This window comes from Gracilinanus agilis, chromosome 1 (genome assembly GCF_016433145.1).
Source record: "Gracilinanus agilis isolate LMUSP501 chromosome 1, AgileGrace, whole genome shotgun sequence".
NCBI classification, from domain to species: Eukaryota; Metazoa; Chordata; class Mammalia; order Didelphimorphia; family Didelphidae; genus Gracilinanus; species Gracilinanus agilis.
The window spans coordinates 331,699,130-331,720,544 of NC_058130.1; the positions used below are offsets into that span (position 1 = coordinate 331,699,130).

At 43.1% G+C, this 21,415-nt stretch overlaps 1 protein-coding gene across 1 annotated transcript in view; it reads right to left on the reverse strand.

The window, feature by feature from the left end:
- Positions 1-331: 331 nt before the first annotated feature.
- The window catches only part of LOC123251404, a 51,475-nt gene continuing 30,391 nt past the window's right edge, over positions 332-21,415 (reverse strand). Inside the window, 13 exon segments of the mRNA XM_044680657.1 lie at positions 332-478; positions 985-1,218; positions 1,413-2,023; positions 2,026-2,178; positions 2,559-4,826; positions 5,015-5,147; positions 5,257-5,483; positions 5,661-5,768; positions 6,003-6,430; positions 6,757-6,904; positions 6,969-7,054; positions 7,132-7,199; positions 7,292-7,429. Coding sequence (XP_044536592.1) covers positions 332-478; positions 985-1,218; positions 1,413-2,023; positions 2,026-2,178; positions 2,559-4,826; positions 5,015-5,147; positions 5,257-5,483; positions 5,661-5,768; positions 6,003-6,430; positions 6,757-6,904; positions 6,969-7,054; positions 7,132-7,199; positions 7,292-7,429 — 4,749 coding nt within the window.

A 21,415-nucleotide genomic window follows, 5' to 3' on the forward strand; every position in this document is an offset into this window, starting at 1 on the left:
AAACAAGGCTGTAGGCCGGAGCGTGAACAAAGCCATTTGTGCCCTGGTTGTGGGGTAAGGTAGGCGCCTCTTGGTGAGGCCACCTGTTTGGTATCATTACAAGGATTGTTCTTGGTCAAGGGGGTAGGGGTTGGGTTCCCTGTCACGAAGGTCCCTTTTCCAACCACCAGGGAGAAAGTGAGGCCGGGGGTCATGTCATTCCAGGAACACTGTGTCGTGTTGTTAGTAAATGAAAAGTTGCCTATTGTTGCAACAGCCTCATAGTAGGGCGGTTGTGAGAGAAGACATAACCAGCATTGGGCTGTGAGATTGGGGGAAGAGTGGTTCAGGGCTATAAAGGTGGCTTGTAGTGAGCTCCAATATAGGTGCTGGGGCAGGGGTGGGTTGTGGTGATGATACACGGGGGCTGATGGGGTACTGTTAGTGGGGGTCGGTGGTCCCGGGCTGACTGATGGTGATGGAGGGGTAGTGAGTGGGCCTTTGGCGGGGTTTTAAAGCGAAATTGGGTCCTACCGCGGTGTGAGTCATTACTGGGTATTTCCGGATTGTGAAAAAACCCCCTTGGTCGTATCCGGACTCATATTGGTGGATCCCCCATGTACGACCACCTAGCCAGGAATCATGTTCTGGCTGTTGGACTGTGTAAAGTTGAGGCGGGTGCACCTGGCTCGCTTCAAGGCTGGAGAGTGATAGAACCAATCCCAGTTGCACCCAGGGTTATGACCCAGAGTCATTTTGAGGAAGGGGTCCCTTTGTGTTGACCAGCTAGATGCCTCATCCCTGGCCATAGTTTCACAGCCCCAGTAGGCATAGAAATAATGCCCGGGTTGGTTACAGTATGACTTTCTGGGGTTTGAGCCAGGGCAGGAATAATGACCCCGTCTAAAATCTGCCTCGCTGAGGCTTGTGGCTGAGGCTCCCTGGGCATCTCTTCCACCCCCCCCCCCCCCAATGCTCTGCCCTAATCAGCACGCAGGAGGGTACAGGGAAGGTGGGGGCAGAGGTGGTGATGACATCAATGGCCTCCCCTGGAGATTCTACTGGGGTTAGCGTCCATTTCCATGGCCTATGGTTCGGTGGAGAGTTCCTGGCATGAATTGGGTGGGAAGGTCTGGCCTGCAAGGGAGCGACAGCTGGGCGCGGAGTGACCTCTATGGTGGGAATTGGGTCACTCTTGGCGGGATCATGGCCGAGGGGGGTGATCTGCGGGTCCGGCACCTGGGTCGGAAGGGGACCTTCACAGAGGTATGAGGCCTCTGCCCCCAGGGCCGCTGTGACCTGAAGGCAGCCGCTGGGCAGTCCTTGACCCAGAGCTGCCAGGGTAGTCAGGGCTAGGAGGAGAGGGGTAGCCACCAGTTCTTTTATGCAAGTTTCAAAGTCAGTTTCAGTGGGTTTTCCGGGTGAGTGCTTGCCTTCCAGTCAGATTTGGGGGGTTCCACTAGTCGAACATGAGAGCGATGAATCCAGGGTCCGATGCTGTCCACCTTGACTACTGGTGGGGTGACTAAGAAAACGACAAAAGGCCCTTTCCACCGGGGTTGCAGCGTCTCTTTTCGATGGCGTTTCACCCAGACCCAGTCGCCAGGTTGGTAGGGATTAGGTTCGTGCATCGGGGGCTGAAATCTGGCTTTTAATTGGGGCCACAGGTCTGCATGTACCTGAGAGAGAGAGAGAACAAAATCTCGTAGATGAGGTTTGAGCTTGTCGGCAGTAGGAGGGGAGGGCAGGATAGGAGAAATGGAACCATAGAGGATTTCATAGGGTGTTAGGGAGAGGTGGCCAGGTGTATTTCTGGCCTTAAAGAGGGCCAGTGGGAGGAGCGTCACCCAGTCCTGCCCAGTCTCCAGTGTGAGTTTAGTAAGAAACTCTTTTAGGATCCGATTCATCCTCTCTACCTGTCCTGAACTCTGAGGCCTGTATTCACAATGGTGCTTCCACCAGGTCCCCAGTCCCTTAGCCAAGGACCCTACTATAAGCCCCACAAAAGCTGGGCCATTGTCGGATCCGATGGATGGGGGAACCTGTATGGAGGAATGATGTCCTCGAGGAGGTGCTTAGCCACCATCTGGGCGGTCTCAGTTTTGGTGGGGAACGCCTTGGGCCATCCAGTGAATGTGTCAACCATAACTAGGAGGTAACGGAATCCGAATTTCCCTGGCTTGACCTCTGTAAAATCAACTGCTCACAGGGTCTGGTCCCTCGCAGACGGACGGCTGGGGCAGGGACTGGGATAGCGGCTCTGACAGCCTGGCACGCAGTGCATTTGTGAACGAGTTCCTCAAGAAATGGGCCCATTCCCCTGAACCGGATACGACCCTTGCGGAGGAGTTCACTAAGTTTGTGGTGTCCTAAATGAGTAAGGTGGTGTAAGTGGGTCTGGGGCAGAAGGGTGTTCCCATCTTTGTCCTGAAAAAACTCCTCATGGTTTACCATTGGAGTCCCTCCACGCTTTACAGCCCATTCCCGGTCTGCCTCCGAATATTGGGGCGGGCCAGTTGGGGGGTCAGGGAGCACCCCGTCTCATGGAAGGGTGAGTGAGAGGGCCCGGGGCACTGTACCATGTAAGGCAGTCTCCCGGGCTGCTTCATCCGCCCATCGATTCCCCAGTGCTGGATGAGCATTACCTTTCTGATGACCTGGTATGTGAATCACAGCTACCTGTCGGGGGTCCCAGACCGCAGCCAAAAGTTCTTAGATGTGTTCCAGGTGCGCTATGGGCTTCCCTGCGGAAGTGACATAGCCTCACTCACGATAGATGGGGGCGTGTACGTGGAGGATGACAAAAGCATAGCGGCTGTCCGTGTAGATATTGACACACTTCCCTCTGGCCACCTGGAGGGCTGCCATCAGGGCCTCCAGTTCCGCCTTTTGGGCCGATGTGCCCTCAGGAAGTCTGGTGGCCCAGACAAGGTTCTGGGACTGGTCCACAACAGCTGCTCCTGCTGCCCTGGTGCCTGCAGCGGTGAGAAAACTACTTCCATCTGTGAAAAATGTGAGCTCGGCGTTGGGAAGGGGGGTGTCCTTCAGGTCCGGGCGGGCTGAGATAGCTTCCACCAAGATGTCCTGGCAGGAATGGGGTTCGATTGTGTCACCAGTGGGAAGAAGGGTGGACGGGTTCAGGGTAGAGATGACCCTGAAGGAGATGTGGGACTCATTGAGGAGCAGGGATTGGTAATGGGTCAGCCTGGAGTGTGAAAGCCACCTGACTGGGGGCTGGCGGAGGAAGCTCTCGATTGCATGGGAAGAGGCAATGACCAGGGCCTGTCAATGGGTGAGTTTGTCGGCGTCTTTGACCAAGAGAGCTACTGCCGCAATAATGCGGAGACAAGCCGGCCATCCTGCTGCTACAGGGTCCATCCGTTTGGATAAGTATGCCACTGGTCGATCCCACGGACCCAGTCTCTGGGTTAGAACTCCCTTCGCTACTCCCCCTTTTTCATCTATAAAGAATGTAAATGGTTTTTCTGGGTCTGGCAAGGCCAGGGCAGGGGCTTGTAGCATGGCCAGTCGGAGCGCCTGGAAGGCCGAGTCCATCTCTGGTGTCCAGGCCCAGCTCCCAGAATCTTTGGCACCCTAGTAGAGGGGATTTGCAATCTCTGCGAAGTTCGGGATCCAAAGACGGCAATACCCCACAGTACCCAGAAATTCTCGGACCTGTCGAGGGGAAGTGGGAGCAGGAATGGCCAGGATAGTCTTAGTCATAGCGGGGGTTAACCAACGGGACCCTCCGTGAAACCTATAGCCCAGGAAGGTAACATCGGTGCGGGAGATTTTTGCTTTCCTTGCGCTAACTTTGTATCCTGCCTCTTGTAGAGTGAGGAGAAGCGCCCTGGTATCGCGTTTGCACTGTTCCTCACTGAGGGAGGCCACCAGGAGATCATCCACATATTGCAAAAGAGTAACTTCAGGATGGGTGGACCGAAAATCTCCCAAATCCCGAGCTAGGGCGTCGATAAAGAGGGTGGGGCTGAGTTTTAGGCCTTGTGGTAGCCTCATCCACTTTAGTTGAATTGTAGTTTGGGAGGAGGGATCTGACCACTCAAAAGCAAAGACAGGTTGGCTGATAGGTGATAGGGGGAGTGTGAAGAAAGCATCCTTCAGATCTAAGGTAGAGTACCATGTTAATGAAGGGTGGAGGTTGCTCAAAAGGGTGTACAGGTTAGGGACAGTGGGGTGGAGGTCCTCAATCCTCTTGTTGACTTCCCTTAAATCCTGTACCAGCTGGAAGTCCCCTCCTGGTTTTCGGACTGGGAGAAGGGGAGTATTCCAGGGTGACTTACAGGGGATCAGGATCCCCGCCTCCATAAATCTATTGATGTGAGGCCGGATGCCCTGACGGGCTACTAGGGGCATAGGGTATTGGTGGACCCTAATGGGGGTTGCCCCTGCTTTGAGTGGGATAATGATGGGGGGTTGGTACACAGCCAATCCAACGCCCGCTACTTCTGCCCAAACTTGTGGTAGGTCCTTCACCCAAGGCTTGATATGGGGTGGGATGTCCAGGGGGTTAGGGTCCGAGAACAGATGGTGTTCGTCTTGAAGGGCCAAGGTGAGAACAGTTAAAGGTTGGCCTCTGGAGTCCGTCACTGAGACGGAGTCTCAGGAGAACTGAATATGGGCTCCCAGTTTGTGGAGGAGGTCGCGGCCAAGTAAGGGGGCCGGGGAGTCGGGGATGACTAGGAAGGAGTGTGATACAGTGTGTGTTCCCAGATTCACGGTCCTCTGAGTAGTACAAGGATATCGGTGAGAGCCTGTCACTCCCTGAACTAAGGATGTCTTAGAGGAAGTGGTCCCCAGGGGTTTTAACAAGACTGAGTGTTCTGCTCCTGTGTCAACCAATAGGGATACCGGGGTCCCCTTGATGTAGGCTGTCACCCAGGACTCAGGGAGGGGGCCTGAGGCCCGGCCCCGTCAATCATCTTCCGCGAAAGCTAGTGCTTGTCGCTTCCTCAGGGGGTTCTTATAAAACTGCCCAGGGCCTCCAAGCGGGGGTTCGAAAAAGGGGCCTCCCGACCTCTCCCTTCGGCCCCTTGGGCGTTGTTGTGTGAAGGACCCCCGACCATTAGGACAGTCATGGTGCCAGTGTCCGGGTTGTCTGCACCGGAAGCAGGTGCCCCTGTGCGGCGGGGTAGCACCGCCTCCCTGGCCTAGGGCTGCAACAAGAATTTGGGTTGTTTTTTGTTGGGCCCTAAGCATCTGTTTGTGGGCCCTATCCTCCCAATGTCTTTGCTCCATGAGTTTCTGGCCTTCTCAAGCCTCAGATTCCTTCTGTTTCTGCTCTTGCCTAATAAGATCCTCTTGTCTGAGGCGCTCTGCCTGATCCTCAGGGGTTTCTCTGGAGTTAAAGACCCGCTCAGCAACCTTTAATAGTTCTTCCAGAGACTGGACTGTAAAAGCATCCACTTTCTGTAGTTTACGCCGGATATCAGGCGCAGCTTGGTTAACAAAGGCTAAGAGAATGGCTGTCTGACTGGTGGGGGCCCCTGGGTCAAGAGGGGAGTAAATGCGAAAAGCAGTCTGCAGTCGTTCAAGAAAGGCTGCAGGTGTCTCATCAGGGCCCTGTCTAACTTCCCCAATTTTGAACAAATTTGTGGGTTTCCTAACCGCAGCTCAGAGACCCGCAAGGAGAGTCAGGCGATAGGACTGAAGACGCTCCCTACCTTGTTCTGTCGAGAAGTCCCAGTTGGGGCGGCTAGTTGGGAAGGTTGCTTCTAGACAAGCGGCATCGGTAGTGGGACGGCCATCGTCCCCGAAAACTAATTTTTGCCCTTCCGCAAGAATGCGGTCTCATTCTTCCCCCGTGAAAAGGGTACAGAGGAGTTGTTGGCAGTCCTCCCAGGTGGGTATATGGGTTAAAAAAACAGATTCAAGAAGGTCGATGAGTTTCTGGGGGTTTTCAGAAAAGGGAGGGTTCTGGTGTTTCCAATTATAAAGGTCCGATGAGGAAAAAGGCCAATATTGGTGGACTAATGGGCCCCCCGGGACCATAGGGCCAACGGTACAAACGGGCAAGAAGATTGTTGAAGAGGGGACCACATCGGGGTTGTGTGTCTGGCCTCGGGTGCGGTGTGCGGGGGGAGGGATTTGGAGCTGGTGGAGGGGCCGCCAGCTGGGCTTCACCTGGGGGAGGGGGAGAGATAAGGGCGGGGGAATATATGGCGGTGGGAGAGGGAGACATGGGGGATCCAAAGGAGGCTCCTCAGGCGCCGGGAGTATAGGGGGCACTGAAGGTTTCCCGTTGGTCTGGTTACCATGGTCTAGGGTAACAGCCAAAGCCAGGATAGAGTCTGTATAGGGTTTTAGCCAAGGTGGGGGATCCTGGGCCAGGGATTGCCAGGTGAAAATATAAGGAACCTGATTGGGATGCCCCTCCGTTCCTGGGGCCAAGACCCGGGCGCGGACCGCAGATATGACAGAGCAGTCCCAAGTCCTCCCATAAGGCCACCCTATCCCAAATGTGGGCCATTCACTATTACAAAAGGTTTGGAGTTTTCCCCAGCAGACTTCCAATCCCAGATCCTTCGCCCTGGCCTTAAAGTCACTAAAGTGTTGGAGGATCAGGTCCAACGGGGTAGAGGTCGAGTTTCCCATTAGGAAAAGGGAAAGGAAGATAGAAACACAAGTGAAAAGGGAGATAAGAGTCAGGCTTAGCGCACCACAAAGAATGAAAAAGAAATTGAGGGGATCAAAGGCAGGGGGGTGTTGAGAAAATTTAGAAGAATGGTCGAAAGGCCGAGGCTGCCAATTAGTCTTTACCATAAGCGAGACAGGGTGTCCCCCGTGCGCTCCTGGAGGCTTAGCTTATCGTCAGGTGCCGGCCTGACGGTCCCGCCGGATTCAAACCGGACAATTTCCCTGTCAGACCCAAACTGACGGTCCCCCGGACTCAAACCGGACAATTTCCCTGTCAGACCCAAACTGACAATCCCCCGGGCTCAAACCGGACAATTTCCCTGTCAGACCCAAACCCAGAGACTCCGGGGCTCGCCGCAAACACTCAACAATCACTTCCCTCGTTTTGTCGCCGAGCCTCTTGGGAGGGTACGGAACTGGACTACTCCAAGGTCCACATTCAGAAACAGGTCAAGGGGACGATCAATGTCGCGGGTCCAGCGGAAGCCTTCCCCTCACTCCGGAATGGAGTGGACCACGATGCTTAGGCAAAGGCAGGCCGTATAATCCCCGGCCAGGCAGGCGCCCTACAACCCGTATGCGTTTCATGGATCGTTACCCCCCTTGCCATACATTCATACACACATGCACACATACATTCCTGGCCGGCGGGACTTACCCTGGAATCAAAAGGACAGGTCACTCCCGCCTCCTGCCACCTCTGGTTGTTGAGTGGGGGGTCCTCAAACGGACCGGACGAGCCCCCATATGTTAGGTTCCGTTTTCCGTGAGCCCACCCAACAAACAGAGACCAACACTGCAATACACAAGGAGGTCTGTTTAATAAGCTGGTGCACCAGGGAAGGCTATAAAGTAGCGTTCCACCCGGGCACCGCCAGCAGGGTTCTTTTAAAGTAACTGGAATGGGGGAAGGGATAGGAGTTGGAATCTTGGTGGGCTTAATCAGTCTCCAGGACTTATCTCAACATTGTCCCAGGTTGTTCTTATCTCGACATCCTCTCAGGAAAGTTCTTATCCAGACTATCAGTATGTCCTAAACCATTGGGAAACCACCAGAGGTCCTGACCAGCCCTTTGGTCTAGATAAAGTTAATACTGGAAACAGTCCTTCTTCATAGTCATCTGGCGCGGTGTCACTCCCAAGGTGTTAGAGAGCAAAGCGAAGCAGAGTTCAATCCTTGGACTCTGCATAAGGTGCAGCTCTGCTTTAGAGGCCTAATCAGCACTGGTCCCCCTTTCCCTTGATTAAAGAGTGGTTATGACTATTTAATAGTTTTGTGTTTTTTCTAAGTTAACATTCTAATTCATCCTATTTCCCATTTTGTCAAACCAATTTCTTAGTCTGGCTCAAGACAGTCTCAGTTGAAAAAGTGTGGTTGAATAATGTGATCACTTCTAGCTCCAGGGGCATTTTGCTAACTGGGACCATTGCTTTGTTGACAGGTAAACAAAGAACAAGTTTGGGCTGAACCTCTCCCCTGGGGACAGCTCTCTTCTCTCTTCTGGTCAAAGTAAGAGTTGAGTTGGTCTCCTTGGGGAGAGCTGGGGAGAGGGAATGGGAATTCTAATTGAGATAGTTCTGATTTTCTGGCCAAGCTGATGCCCATGAAGCAGTTGTTGTTCAGTCATGTTCAACTCTTTGCGACTCCATTTGGAATTGTAGATCACTACATTGATCAGTTGCTAAATCTTTCACAGTTGATTATTGTCACAATATTGCTGTTATCTTGTACATTGTTCTTCTGGTTCTGTTCACTTCATTTTTCATCAGTTCATATAAAGTCTTCCTGGGTTTTTCCAAAACTACCCCCTTCATCATTTCTTATAGCATAATAGTGATAAGGGGTACAGGTTTCCCTTTGGACAGCAAAAACTCCAGAAGTGTTCTAGATCAAAGGAGATATAAGAAATTCCTTTCAAGGAGCATCCATGCCCCACCCCCCTTTGGACTTTTCCCCAAAATCTTCAGTTAACATAGATATGCACCTCCCAGTTCCACTCTGATAAGCATCAAGTGGTACCTAATCTAGTCATCATTTGAATTCCACAGATCATTACTTATACCCCCAACCTCAATAAATTACCTCATTCCTGATCAACCCCATTCCCCTTTACTTATCCTGTAACCCCTGCTGTAAAAGGGGCATAAAATCCTCATACTCCATCTCTTCAAGGAAGCAGTGTTCCACCTGAATACTGTCTCCCAGCCTTTCAACATGGCTTCCAAATTAATAAATTTCTCTTTTTATTTTTAAGCTAAGTTTTGGAGTCTTGCTTTTTTGCAAAGGGTAACCTGTCCGGAACCTAGGATTTCACCTTAAAGTTCTCCCACAACAATAGTATCCCATCACAATCATATATCACAACTTGTTCAACCATTCCCCAATTGATGGGCATCTAGGGGTATATATTCCTACTATTCATCTCTGTATCTCCTGGGATCCCATCCATGTAATTCTCATTTACACAAATCAGAGAAGGTATCATAGGAGAATATATATCAGATAATACAGAGTGAAAGTATTCTCCCACTAGAAGCAAGGCCATGCCACTCAACCAAGAGAAATTCCTAGATCTCACCCAAGGTGAAAGTAGCAAGCTGAATGTAAAGCCATAAAGAAGACTATTAGTTCCTCTCATCCAGAATCTTTTTCCTTTAACAACCTTAATTGGGGTTAGCCTCTTCTGTCTTCTCTCTTGAAGTTAGAAGTCAGGACCATCCAAAGCAACTTAACACTCAAAGTACCCCTCCACCCTCCCCAAATTGGATTGATCCAGAAGAGTGCTGAAGGAGGACTGGCTAAGAACTGAAGCTCTCACCTAGAGTCAACTCCTTCCCATCGTACATTCAGAGCAAGATATTTACTTCCACCTTTAAGGAGTCAAACAATCAATTCAATTCAACAAGCATTTATTGGGTACCTATTATGCCCCGGGCATTCTTCTAAGTATTGGAGCTACCAAGAAAAAAAGAAAACACTCTCTGCCCTCAACAAATTCACACTGGAAATATATACAAGAAAAAAAATGCATAAAGACTACTTGTTGTCCAGACTAGGATATAAGCTTGAACTGTCCATTAAATTATTTTAGCATTACATAAACAAATGCTGTAGTTAGATAAAGATATTAGAACATGTTGAAGAAGAGAAAGGAGGGTTGTACTTCATTTGAGAAACAGCCTATCATTTTTAATGATACTAAGCTCCTCCCTGACATAGAAATCCCATCTTTACCCCCATTATATTTCTAGTAACAATACTATATGGCTACAAATTAGGGAAAACCTATTTTCTAAGGAATCAAAATTATGGGTGACTGAAAAGGCAATGGAAAGAGATGAAATGAGTATGCTATACTAATGATGCTGAGCTCAAGAGGAAGAATGTTTGAACACTGTTGGTGGAGCTAAGAATTGAACAAGTCCTTCTAGGAAGCAATTTGAAGCTATGCTTAAAAAGTTCCTTAAATGTGTATATCCTTTTAGCCAACTATGCCACTACTAGCCCTATGCTCCAAAGGAAAGGTTAGTATTTAGGTCATTGAGTCCAATCCATCATCTTATATCTTGCCCAGGCACTAGACCTATGATCTCATTGCTACCAGAAAGTCCCTTTGCCAATGAAGATCACCTCTTTCTCCATGTTAGGATATTGTCTAGAGAGCACTGACAGGTTAGAGTGATATAAAAGGGAGAAAGGGTTTTTTGGTGGAATATATTAAAAGGTGGTCACCAGGGGAAATTTCCCCAATTAAGGAATAATCTTAAGTCAAAATGACTTTTATGGAAGTTTATTTACAAAATATAGGAGAGAGTGGAAGTAAGAAGAGGGTAGAATAAGAGATTTATATTTTAGTCTGGGCTTTACTTCGGCAAGACTCCAAAGGCCTGGCCAGAGCCTAAAAGTCAATTAACAAGGGTTCTAGCTACAAGAGCTTCTCCTAATCAAGGGAGCCTTCGGACGGCTAGTACCTCCTGGGAGGTTAAAGGAATCAGCCTTCTTCACTCATCTCCTGTAGTTCAAAGAGAGAGATTTAGAGCACTCTTGCCAAGGTCTCAGCATCCCAGCCAGCACTGCTCCATGGACCAGAAGAGCTAGAAGACCTTCTCCAGCAGAAGACCTTCTCCTTTTAAAGGAGTCATTTCCTGTGCCTCCCTCCTAGTTTGCATGTCCAATCACAGCAGACACTTCTCTTAGGACTGCCTAGGGGGCAGTCAGTCCATTCTGATTCATCACCCACTCTAGCACATGTGGGTTATAGACCTCCCAAAATTGGAGGTGTTCTCACCTTTGGTGATTAAATCTAAAGATGGGCAGTATAGACTTAATCTAATTATCACAGTGACTTGGCCAGGATCATATAGTTAACATTATATCCAAGACAGGACTTAAACTCAGATTTTCCTGGTTTCAAAGTCAGCTTCATTATATCACATTATATCACATTGCCTTTCTATGCAGGAAGGGGCATTACTGATATCCAGAGGCTTAGGATCATAAATTTGGGCTTGAAAATGGAAGGGATCTTAAATACTGTCTAATCCAACCTCTTAATTTATAGATTAGGAAATTTAAGTTCAGAGAGGCATGGCTTGCTGGAGGAAGCAAGCAAAATAAGTGCCTTCCTTCCATAACCTCAATTCTGATGCTGTTTTCTGGATCAGAGAAATAGAGAAAAATATATTACCAAAGACAAATAGGATTGGAAACAAAGCGGTATCCCTCCTAAAGAGATATATCCTCCATGGACATAGATAAAAATCTCATAGAATGAAAAAGTGTGGATGGTTTATAGTGACACTGGAGGGCAGTACCTCCATCAGGAAGGCTTTGGATTCATTGAAACAATATGGAAATATATCCTGATTATAAAATATGAACAATGAAAATAACTACACATGAATTACATATAGATACAATACAATAATTATCTATTTAGATTATAGTTATTTTATTCACAGTCTAATTAGAAAGGGCTACTTTCTAATTAAAGTTTTCAATAATATCCAGCAAAGTGAAAAAGTTGACCACATAGACCTTCTTTCAGAAATATGCTAAATTATATTACTTTATGTTACAGGTACAGGAAATGTATTGAAGAGCATATTCACATTAAAAAAAGAATTTTCAGGAAAATAAATTATGAACCAACCACCAGGTAAATGATCAAATACAAAAGAGCGCCTAAATAGCATATTTAAATGAATATGCAAAGGTTTTTTTTAAAAATCAAAATTTTATTTTCGAAGCATTCAAATAGATTGCAAATTGGGGCAAAAGGAGTAGACAATAGAATACAGAAAAATCAGAAAATACACAGTATTTGCTACACAAGATCTCTATTCCTAGAGTACAATAATGTTTAAGCTTCAAATTGTGAAACCAAAAGTTGCTTTGAGCCTGTTCAGAGCTTCATCACAATTTATGGCTTGAACATAAGCTTTTAGGCCTTAGGAAGGGCTTTAGGAGCCCTGCTACCTTGGGCTCAGTTAAGGATAAGGCTCAATGAACAAATACCAGGCTGAGAGGCAAGCTGACGACATCCTTTCAGATCCCCACACTCAGAAGACAAGCTAGGATTTCCCTTCAATCTTTGCTTGTTCAATGTCCTTCCTCCTCTGCATTCTACTCCAAATGCAATGCTGGTATCCTTTGCTTTCTCAAAAAATTTGGTGTAATATTTACAAGGTAAATTTCTAACTGACCTAATTTAAAGTTGAAGATGCCTTTCTACACCCTCCCCCAAATCCTTTCTTTTCTCCCATCATTACCCACGCATTTAAGGGGGCAAGGATCTTTCCCAGAAAAAAAAAAATCTAATAGAACATGGACAAAGGTGTTAAAACCCTTCTGCAAAGATATTAAATCTACTCCTACCACAGTACCTCCCAAAATACACACAACTGACTGTACAGCAAACAAATTGGAAATTTGAAGACTGAAATGGTCTTTCCTCTTTGTTTTGCATCTCCCATCTAAATGCCTCACCTCACCAAATTCTATGGAAAGACTTTCACAGATAGATGTATGGGGGAGATGCTTTGCCAGGGTCTTAAAACTACTGACAGTCAGCAGTTGTATGACCTCTGACCTAGGTATACCTAAAGAATTGCTCAGGAGAAGTTGTCATGAATACAATATATTTTGTACATAAAATAGGAAGGGAAAGGGAAAGGGAGACCAAGAGAGAAAGAGACTTCTGTCCTCATTAATGCTCTGATTCTCTGATTGGGATAACATTACTCACTACCCACTCAGCCCACCCCAAGACCCACCATAACTTCTTTCCTTCTTAGAGAAGCAGAGGTGGCCATCCCTCACCACATGGAGCATCAGCTGGGACCTCTCTTTCATTGTTTGCCACATTAAGTCCTTGCTCATATATTGCTTTTCCCCCTGATAGAGCAGCAGCATCTGCATAAAGTTTTCTTCACCTTCCTTGGGATGTCCTTATTTTATGAACTCTGCTCTTTTCCTTTCCCAAATCTTCCTTCTTGCCTCTCTCCCAAAGTGCTTGCTGTGCTAATAGCCACTCCAAGTATTTTCCTCCCCATTTTATACCTTCTGGCCCATGACTTTCTGCTAAAGTTTAACAACTAGTTCTCAAAAGGCACAATACACTTTTTTTTAAATTTTTTAAACATTTATTAATATTCGTTTTTAACATGGTTACATGATTCATGCTCCTACTTTCCCCTTCACCCCCACCCCACAATACACTTTTAAGTTTAATCTGCATTATTAACATTTTCTTCATCACTTTCTTAAGAATAGGAAATCAACAACACAATACATCAAGCCTTGATTTGTAGTTTGCCTATTACAGAAGTATGAATGCTCTCCAGTGTCAGTAGGTTCCATTGGGCCATGTGTTGGAGCTAGCAAAGCCAATTGTTAAATTTTCAGGATTGAGTATTTACATCTTGAAATCACCAGTCTATACAACAAAGCTTGACTTGTTTTGTTGATTTTCTAGACTTAAAAGAGGGAAAAAGAAAATGTTAATATGAAGATTAAGCATTAAAGTGTGGCATAGTTTCCTCTCCCAGGGGAGATCTCGCCCCTGAATACAAGTCTGTCAAGGAGTTCTTTTCTGCCAGGAAAGATAAATAGTGAGGTCCTATATTTTTTTCTTTTTGAGACTTTATTCATGGCTAGATTCTTGAAGTTAAAAGTCTCTTCTGGAGGAAATTTCTCCCTTCTTTTGTTTTTGTTTTGTTTTATATCTATTGTCATGCAAAACACATTTTTATATTGGTCATTGTTGTAAAAGCAAACTCATACATAACCAAAACCCCAAAATAAAAGCACAGATACATAGATATGAACTCCAAGAGTTCTTTCTCTGGAGGTGGATATCATTATCTATCATAACTCTTTCAGGATTGTCCCAGATCATTGCATTGCTGAGAGCAGCCAAGTTTTCACAAATGATCTTTGTACCATATTGCTGTTATTGTGTATAATGTTCTCCCAATTTTGCTTATTTTGCTCTGCATCAGTTCCTGCAGATCTTTCCAGCTTTTTCTAAAATCATCTTGCTTACCTTTTCTTCTAGCACAATATTATTCTATCACCAACACGTATCACAATTTATTCAGCTGTTCCCCAATTGATGGGCATCCCCTCAATTTCCAATTCTTCACCACTACAAAAATAGCTGCTATAAATATTTCTATATAATTTTTGTCCCCTTTTTTATTATCTCTGGGATACAGACCCAGTAGTAACATTGCAGGATCAAAGGGTATGCACAGATTTATAGCCTTTTGGGCAGAGTTCCAATTTACCCTTCAGAATGGTTGGATGAATTCACAACTCCACTAACAAGGCACCTGTGTTCCAATTTTGCCACATCCCCTCTGACATTTACCACTTTCCATTACTGCCATATTGGCCAATCTGAGAGGTGTGAGGAGGTACCTCAGAATTGTTTCAATTTGTACATCTCTAATCAAGAGTGATTTAGAACATTTTTCATGTGATTATTATAGCTTTGATCTCTTCATCTGAAACCTGCTTATTCATATCCTTTGACTATTTGTCAATTGGGGAATGGTTTATATTCTTATAAATTTGCCTTAATTCTCTATAAATTTGATAAATTAGACTTTTTTCAGAGACATTTGTTATAAAAAAATTTCCCCCAGTTAGTAGTTTCCCTTCTAATCTTGGTTACACTAGTTTTGTTTGTGCCAAAGCTTTTTAATATAATCAAAATTGTTCATTTTACATCTTATAATACTCTATCTCTTTTTTGGTCATAAATTCTTCACTTCTCCACAGTTCTGCTAGGAAAACTATTCTATGTTCTCCTAATTTAGTTATGGTATCACTTTATATCTAAATATATATATCCATTTTGACCTTATTTTGGTATAGGGTGTGAGATATTGGTCTATATCTAGCTTCTGCCAATCTGTTTTCTAATTTTCCCAGCAGTTTTTGTTAAATAGTGAATTCTTATTAAAAAAACTGAGATCTTTGGATTTATCAAACACTAGGATGCTAAGATCATTTACTTCTGTATATTCTGTATCTAATATACTATATTGATCTACCATTCTATTTCCTAGCCACTACCAGGTTGTTTTGATGATTGCTATTTTATAGTACAGTTTGAGATCTGGTACTGCTAGGCCACCTCCCTTCAGATATTTTTCATTAGTTCCTTTGATATTATTGACCTTTTTTTTTCCAAATGAATTTTTTTTCTAGTTCTATAAAATAGTTATTTAGTAGTTTGATTGGTATGGTACTGAATAAATAAATTAATTTAGGTAGAGTTGTCATTTTCATTATATTAGTTCAGCCTACCCACGAGCAATCAATATTTTTCAATTGTTTAGATCTGATTTTATTTCTGTGAAAAGTGTTTTATAATTATGTTCATATAATTTCTGTGTTTGCCTTGACAAGTAGATTCCCAGGTATTTCATATTGTTTAGAATGCTTTTAAATGGAATTTCTTTTTATAACTCTTGCTGCTGGACTTTGTTGGTAATATATAGAAATGCTGATGATTTGTGTGGATTTATTTTGTATCCTGCAACTTTACTTAAGTTATTAATTATATCACTAATTTTTTAGTTGATTCTCTTGGATTTTCTAATTATACCATCATATTATCTGCAAAGAGTAATAGTTTAGTTTCTTTATTGCCTACTTTAATTCCTTCAATTTCTTTTTCTTTCCTTATTGCTAAAGCTAGCATTTCTAATACAATATTAAATAATAGTGGTGATAATGGACATCCTTGCTTTACTCCTGATCTTATTGGGAAGGCTTCTAACTTATCCCCATTGCAGATGATACTTGCCCAAAGTTTTAGGTAGCTACTACTGATCATTTTAAGGAATGACACATTTGTTCCTCTGCTTTCTAGTGTTTTTAATAGGAATGGGTGCTGTATTTTGTCAAAGGCTTTTTTCTGCATCTATTGAGATAATTAGATGAATTCTGCTAGTTTGATTTTTGATATGGTCAGTTATGCTGATAGTTTTCCTAACATTAAACCATTGCTGTAAATCCTGCCTGGTCATAGTTAATGATCCTTGTGATATGTTGCTGTGGTCTCCTTGCTAGTATCTTATTTAAAATTGGCCTATAATTTCCTTTTTTCTATTTTTGTTCTTTCTGGCTTAGGTAACAGTACCTTATTTGTTTCATAAAAATAATTTAATAGGATTCCTTCTCTGCCTATTTTCCCAAAGAATTTATATAGTATTAGGATTAATTGCTCTTTAAATGTTTGACATAATTCACTTCTGAATCCATCTGGCCCTGGGGACTTTTTTCCTGGGGAGTTCATTGATGGCTTGTTCAATTTGTTTTTCTAAGATGGGGTTATTTAAGTTTTATATTTCCTCTTTTGTTAATCTGGGCAATTTGTATTTTTGTAAATATTCCTCCATTTCACTTAGATTGTTGGATGTATTGACATATAAGTGGACCAAATAGCTCCTAATATTTGCTTTAATTTCCTCTTCATTGGTGGTGAGTTCATCTTTTTTCATTTTTGATACTGATTATTTGATTTTCTTCTTTTTTTTGTAATCAAATTAACCAGTGCTCTGTTTTATTTGTTTTTTTTCATAAAACCAACTCTTAATCTTATAATTATTAGTTCAATGGTTCTCTTACTTTCAATTTTATTAATTTCTCCTTTGATTTTAGAATTTCCAATTTAGTCTTTAATAGAGGATCTTTAATTTGTTCTTTTTCAATTTTTTTTAGTTGCATGTCTACTTCATTGATCTGTATTTTCTCAGTTTTATTGATTTAAGCATTTAGAGTTATAAAATTTCCCCTAAGTGATGCTTTGGCTAGAACCCATAAATTTTGAAATATTGTCTCCTTATTGTCATTCTCATTAATAAACTTATTGATTGTTTCTAAAATTTGTTCTTTGATCCACCACTTTTTTAGCATAAGATTATTTAGTTTCCAATTAATTTTGTATTTATCTTTCCATGGAACTTTATTAATTGTAATTTTTATTCCATTATGGTCTGAAAAGGATGCATTTATTATTTGTGCTTTTCTGCATTTGGTTATGAAGTTTTTATGCCTTGATACATTGTCAGTTTTGGTGTAGGCGCTATATACTGCTGAAAAGAAGGTATAATCTTTCTATTCCCTTTCAATTGTCTCCAGAAATCTATTAGTCCTAATTTTTATAAGATTTCATTCACTTCTTTGACTTTTTTTCTTATTTATTTTTTGGTTTGATTTATCTAGATCTGAAAGGGAGAAGCTGAGGTCACCCACTAGTATAATTTTACTGTTTATTTCTTCCAGAAGTTCATTTAATTTCTCCTTTAAAAATCTGGAAGCTATACCATTTGGTGCATATATGTTTAGTATTTATATTACTTCATTGTTTATAGTACCTTTTAGCAAGATAACATTTCCTTTCTTTTTTTTTTGCATCATCATGTTTTTTATTCCAAAATGTAAATGTCCTAGGACAATGGATTCATTATACTTTGCATTCCACTCATTCAGAAATTTTTTTAATTAAAATTTTCATTTTAATTTGAATAGTTTTTCATAGTTAAATATTTTATGTTCTTTCCCTCTCCTCCAAACCCACCCTCCCACCTCCCTGTAGCCAACTCACAATTCCACTGGGTTTTACATGTATCATCGATTAAGACCTAATTCCATATTATTGATAGTTGGACTAGAGTTATCGTTTAGTGTCTACCTCCCCAATAATATCCCCATCAGCCCATATGTTCAAGCAGTTGCTTTTCTTCTGTTAACACTCTTATCTCTTTTAATCAGATCAATTTTTGCTTTAGCTATGTCTGAGTTCATGGTTGCTATTCCTGCTTTTTTTACTTCAGATGATGTACAATAAATTCTGTACCAGCCTCTTACTTTTATTCTGAGTATGTCACCTTGCCTCAAGTGGGTTTCTTGTAAACAACATGTAGTAGGATTCTGTTTTTTAATACACTTTGTTATCCACTTCCATTTTATGGGTGAGTTCATCCCATTCATTTTCACAGTTATGATTACCAACTGTGTATTCCCCTCCATCATATTTTCCCCTTTAGATCCTGCTCTTTTCATTTCACTCTATTCCACCTCACCAGTGTTCTGTTTTTTATTACCCCTCCCACTTCTCCCTCCCTCCTATTAACATCCTGCCCCCCACCCCTTGTCTTATTTCCCTCCTTCTCTATAGGGTAAGATAGGATTCTATACCCCAATGAGTATGGCTTTATTCTCTCTCTGAGCCAGTTAAAATGAGAATATGGTTTAAGCATTGCCCATCACCACCCTTATCCTCTCCTCCACTATAATAATTTTTCATGCCTCTTTTGGTGGAATAATTTACCCCATTACAACTCTCTCCTCCCTGTTCTTTTGGTGGAATCCTCTTTTTCATCCTTTTATTTTTTTTTTGCATATCATTTCTTCTTAATCAGTTTACTTCCACACCCTCTGTCTGCGTATACTCCTTCTAACTGCTTTATTACTGATAACTTTTTAAAAGAATTATAAATATCCTCTTTCATGTAGGAATACATATAACTTGACCTTACTGAGTGCCTTAAATTTTCTCTTTCTTATTTACTTTTTTAGGCTTCTCTTGGGTCTTGTGTTTAAACACCACATTTTCTGTGTAGGTATGGTTTTCTTCATCAGGAATGCTTGGAAATCTTCTATTTATTGAATGACTATTTCCCCCCTGAAATAATATACTCAGTTTTGCTGGAGAGGTGATTCTGGGTTGTAAACCTAGGTCTTTCACCATCTGGAACATCATATTCTATGCTGTGATAATGAGATTAAATCTACCCTGCCCATTCTTAAATCTAATCATCAAAAGTGTAAACAACTCCATTTAACTTTCAAGTGGGGAGGTCTGTGATTCATGTGTGCAAGAATGGGTGACAATCAAAATTGACTGACTGCCCCCTAGGCAGTCCTAAGAAAAGCAGCTGTTGTGATTGGACACATAAACTAAGAGGAAGGCACAGGAAGTGACGAAAGAAATGGCCTAGATAAATTGAAAGAACCTCTGGGGCTTGCTCTCTTGGCTGCTCTCTTCTTCTTGTGGTAGATGAGGAGCTCCGACCAATGGCTGAGACCTTGAACTAAGTGAGACTGCTGTTAATCTCTCCCTTGGAATTACACATGGTGAGTGTAAAGACTAAATCTTCCCGGACTTCTCTAAAGAAACTGCTCTTTCAAAAAAGACTGTGACTGAAGGTTCTGCTTCATTCATCTCTGGCCTTCCAACCCTCCAGCCCTTGTGCCCTCTGGCTTTGGGCTCAAGACTAACTCTCCTTCCACTGAGGATTAATTAGATCTGCCTGGGTTGAACAAGGAGGTCAGAGCAAATTACTTAGTGTGTTAGATTACTTATCCTATCCTATCCTGTCTCTGATTTTCTTATTTTATCTTCCTCTTCTCATTTGTAAATAAAATTCCATAGAAGTCATTTTAACTTGAGGTTATTCTTTAATTGGGGATTGACAATTATTCAATTCCCTGGAGACCAAACCTTTTAATATTTACCCAACCCAAACCCCTTTTTACCCCTTACAATGCTTTCTATGCTTTCTGATCCTTTAATGTGAAGACTGCTAAGTCTTGTGTAATCCTGACATAGTGCCATGATATTTGAATTGTTTCTTTCTTGAAGATTGCAGTATTTTCTCTTTGGTTTGGGGGCTCTTGAATTTAGCTATAATATTCCTGAGAGTTGTCATTTGGGAATTTCCTTCTGGAGTTGATCTGTGGATTTTTTCAATTCCTTTTTTTACACTCTCATTCAAGAATATCAGATCAGTTTTCTTTAATAATTTCTTGTATTATGATGTCCAGTTTTGATTTTTTTTTTATCATGGCTTTCAGGCAGTACAATAATTCTTAAATTGTCTCTCCTGGATCTAATTTCCAGGTGAGTTGTTTTTTTCAATGAAATATTTCATGTTTTCTTCAGTTTTTTTTCATTCTTTTGATTTTGTTTTATTGTTTTTTGATATTTCATTAAATCATTAGCTTAGTTGCCCAATTATAATTTTTTAGGAATGATTTTCTTCCAGGAACTTTTGATCTTCCTTTTCCATCAGGCCCATTTCTTCTTGTATCACTGTCATTTTTCTTTCTCATTTTTCCTCTGCCTCTCTTAATTGACTTTTGAAATCCTTTGTAAACTCTTTCAGAATTTGAGACCAATTCATATTTTTCTTTGAAGCTTTGCAAGTGTTTCCTTTGCTTTTACTGTCTCCTTCTGTAGCTTTGCCTTGCTCTTTGTTGCCACAAAAATTTTCTATGATTCGGTGGTTGTTTGCTCATTTTCCAGGCCTTTTTCCTGACTTTCACTTTTATTCTAAAGGTGGGCTCTCTTCTCAGGGTAAAGGTGATACTCTCTTAAGCTTAAAGTCCTCCTTGATGCTACCCTTAGGATTGTTTTGGGGTTTCTGCAAGTTTCAGTTCTTCCAAGGTTGTATGATGGCCTGTACACTGGGAGCTCCGAGAGCCACCTTCCACTGCTGATTGAACTACCTCCTGAGACTGTTGAGGGCTTAAATTCTAGCCTGAGACCTGGGTGTAGACTTTTGGTCTCACTCCAAGCTTGATCAAGTCAGTCACACTGTTGACTACCTTGCTCTGGGGCTTTACCTTGAGCTTTGGCAAGGTCTAGCCAGGCCTGGGCTCCCACAGACCAGTACCCTGGGGATCCAGAGGCCTAGCTCTGGCAGAGTGCTTCACAGATGGCCTCAAACTGGGATTAAGGTCCTCATTACAAGCTTGGGCTAGGGCTTACATTGATCATGCATACAGCACAGACTGCTGGAGTTCTGGACCTTACTGCAGGTTTGTCTGGAACTTTTGGGGGTATGTATTGGGAGGCCCTGCTGTTGGCCCAGGAGAGGTTTCAGGATCTGGATGCTGGCTTGGGCCCAGTTTAGAACCTGGAACAATAGATGTGGGGGATGTGGTAGGAGGCTTGCTATTGGCTTGCTCCTTAATCTTTGTGGTAGCCTCCTGCTGGCTGGGTTCCCCTCTCACCCCAGTGACCCAGACACTCTCTGCTTACCTTTCAAGTTATTCTCTGCATGAAAATTGCTTCACTCTGTCTCCTTGTTGGTTCTTGCAATCCATTTTCTGTTTTGTGGTGTTATTTTAAGACTGGTTGGAAAGGATTCTCATGATGATTTTAAGCTTTCCTTGCTTCTACTCTGCCATCTTGGCTCTGCCTTCCTCTCCCCTCCTTTGTAAGCAGAGTCCCTCCAACTGCCATACTTGTGGTAGGGA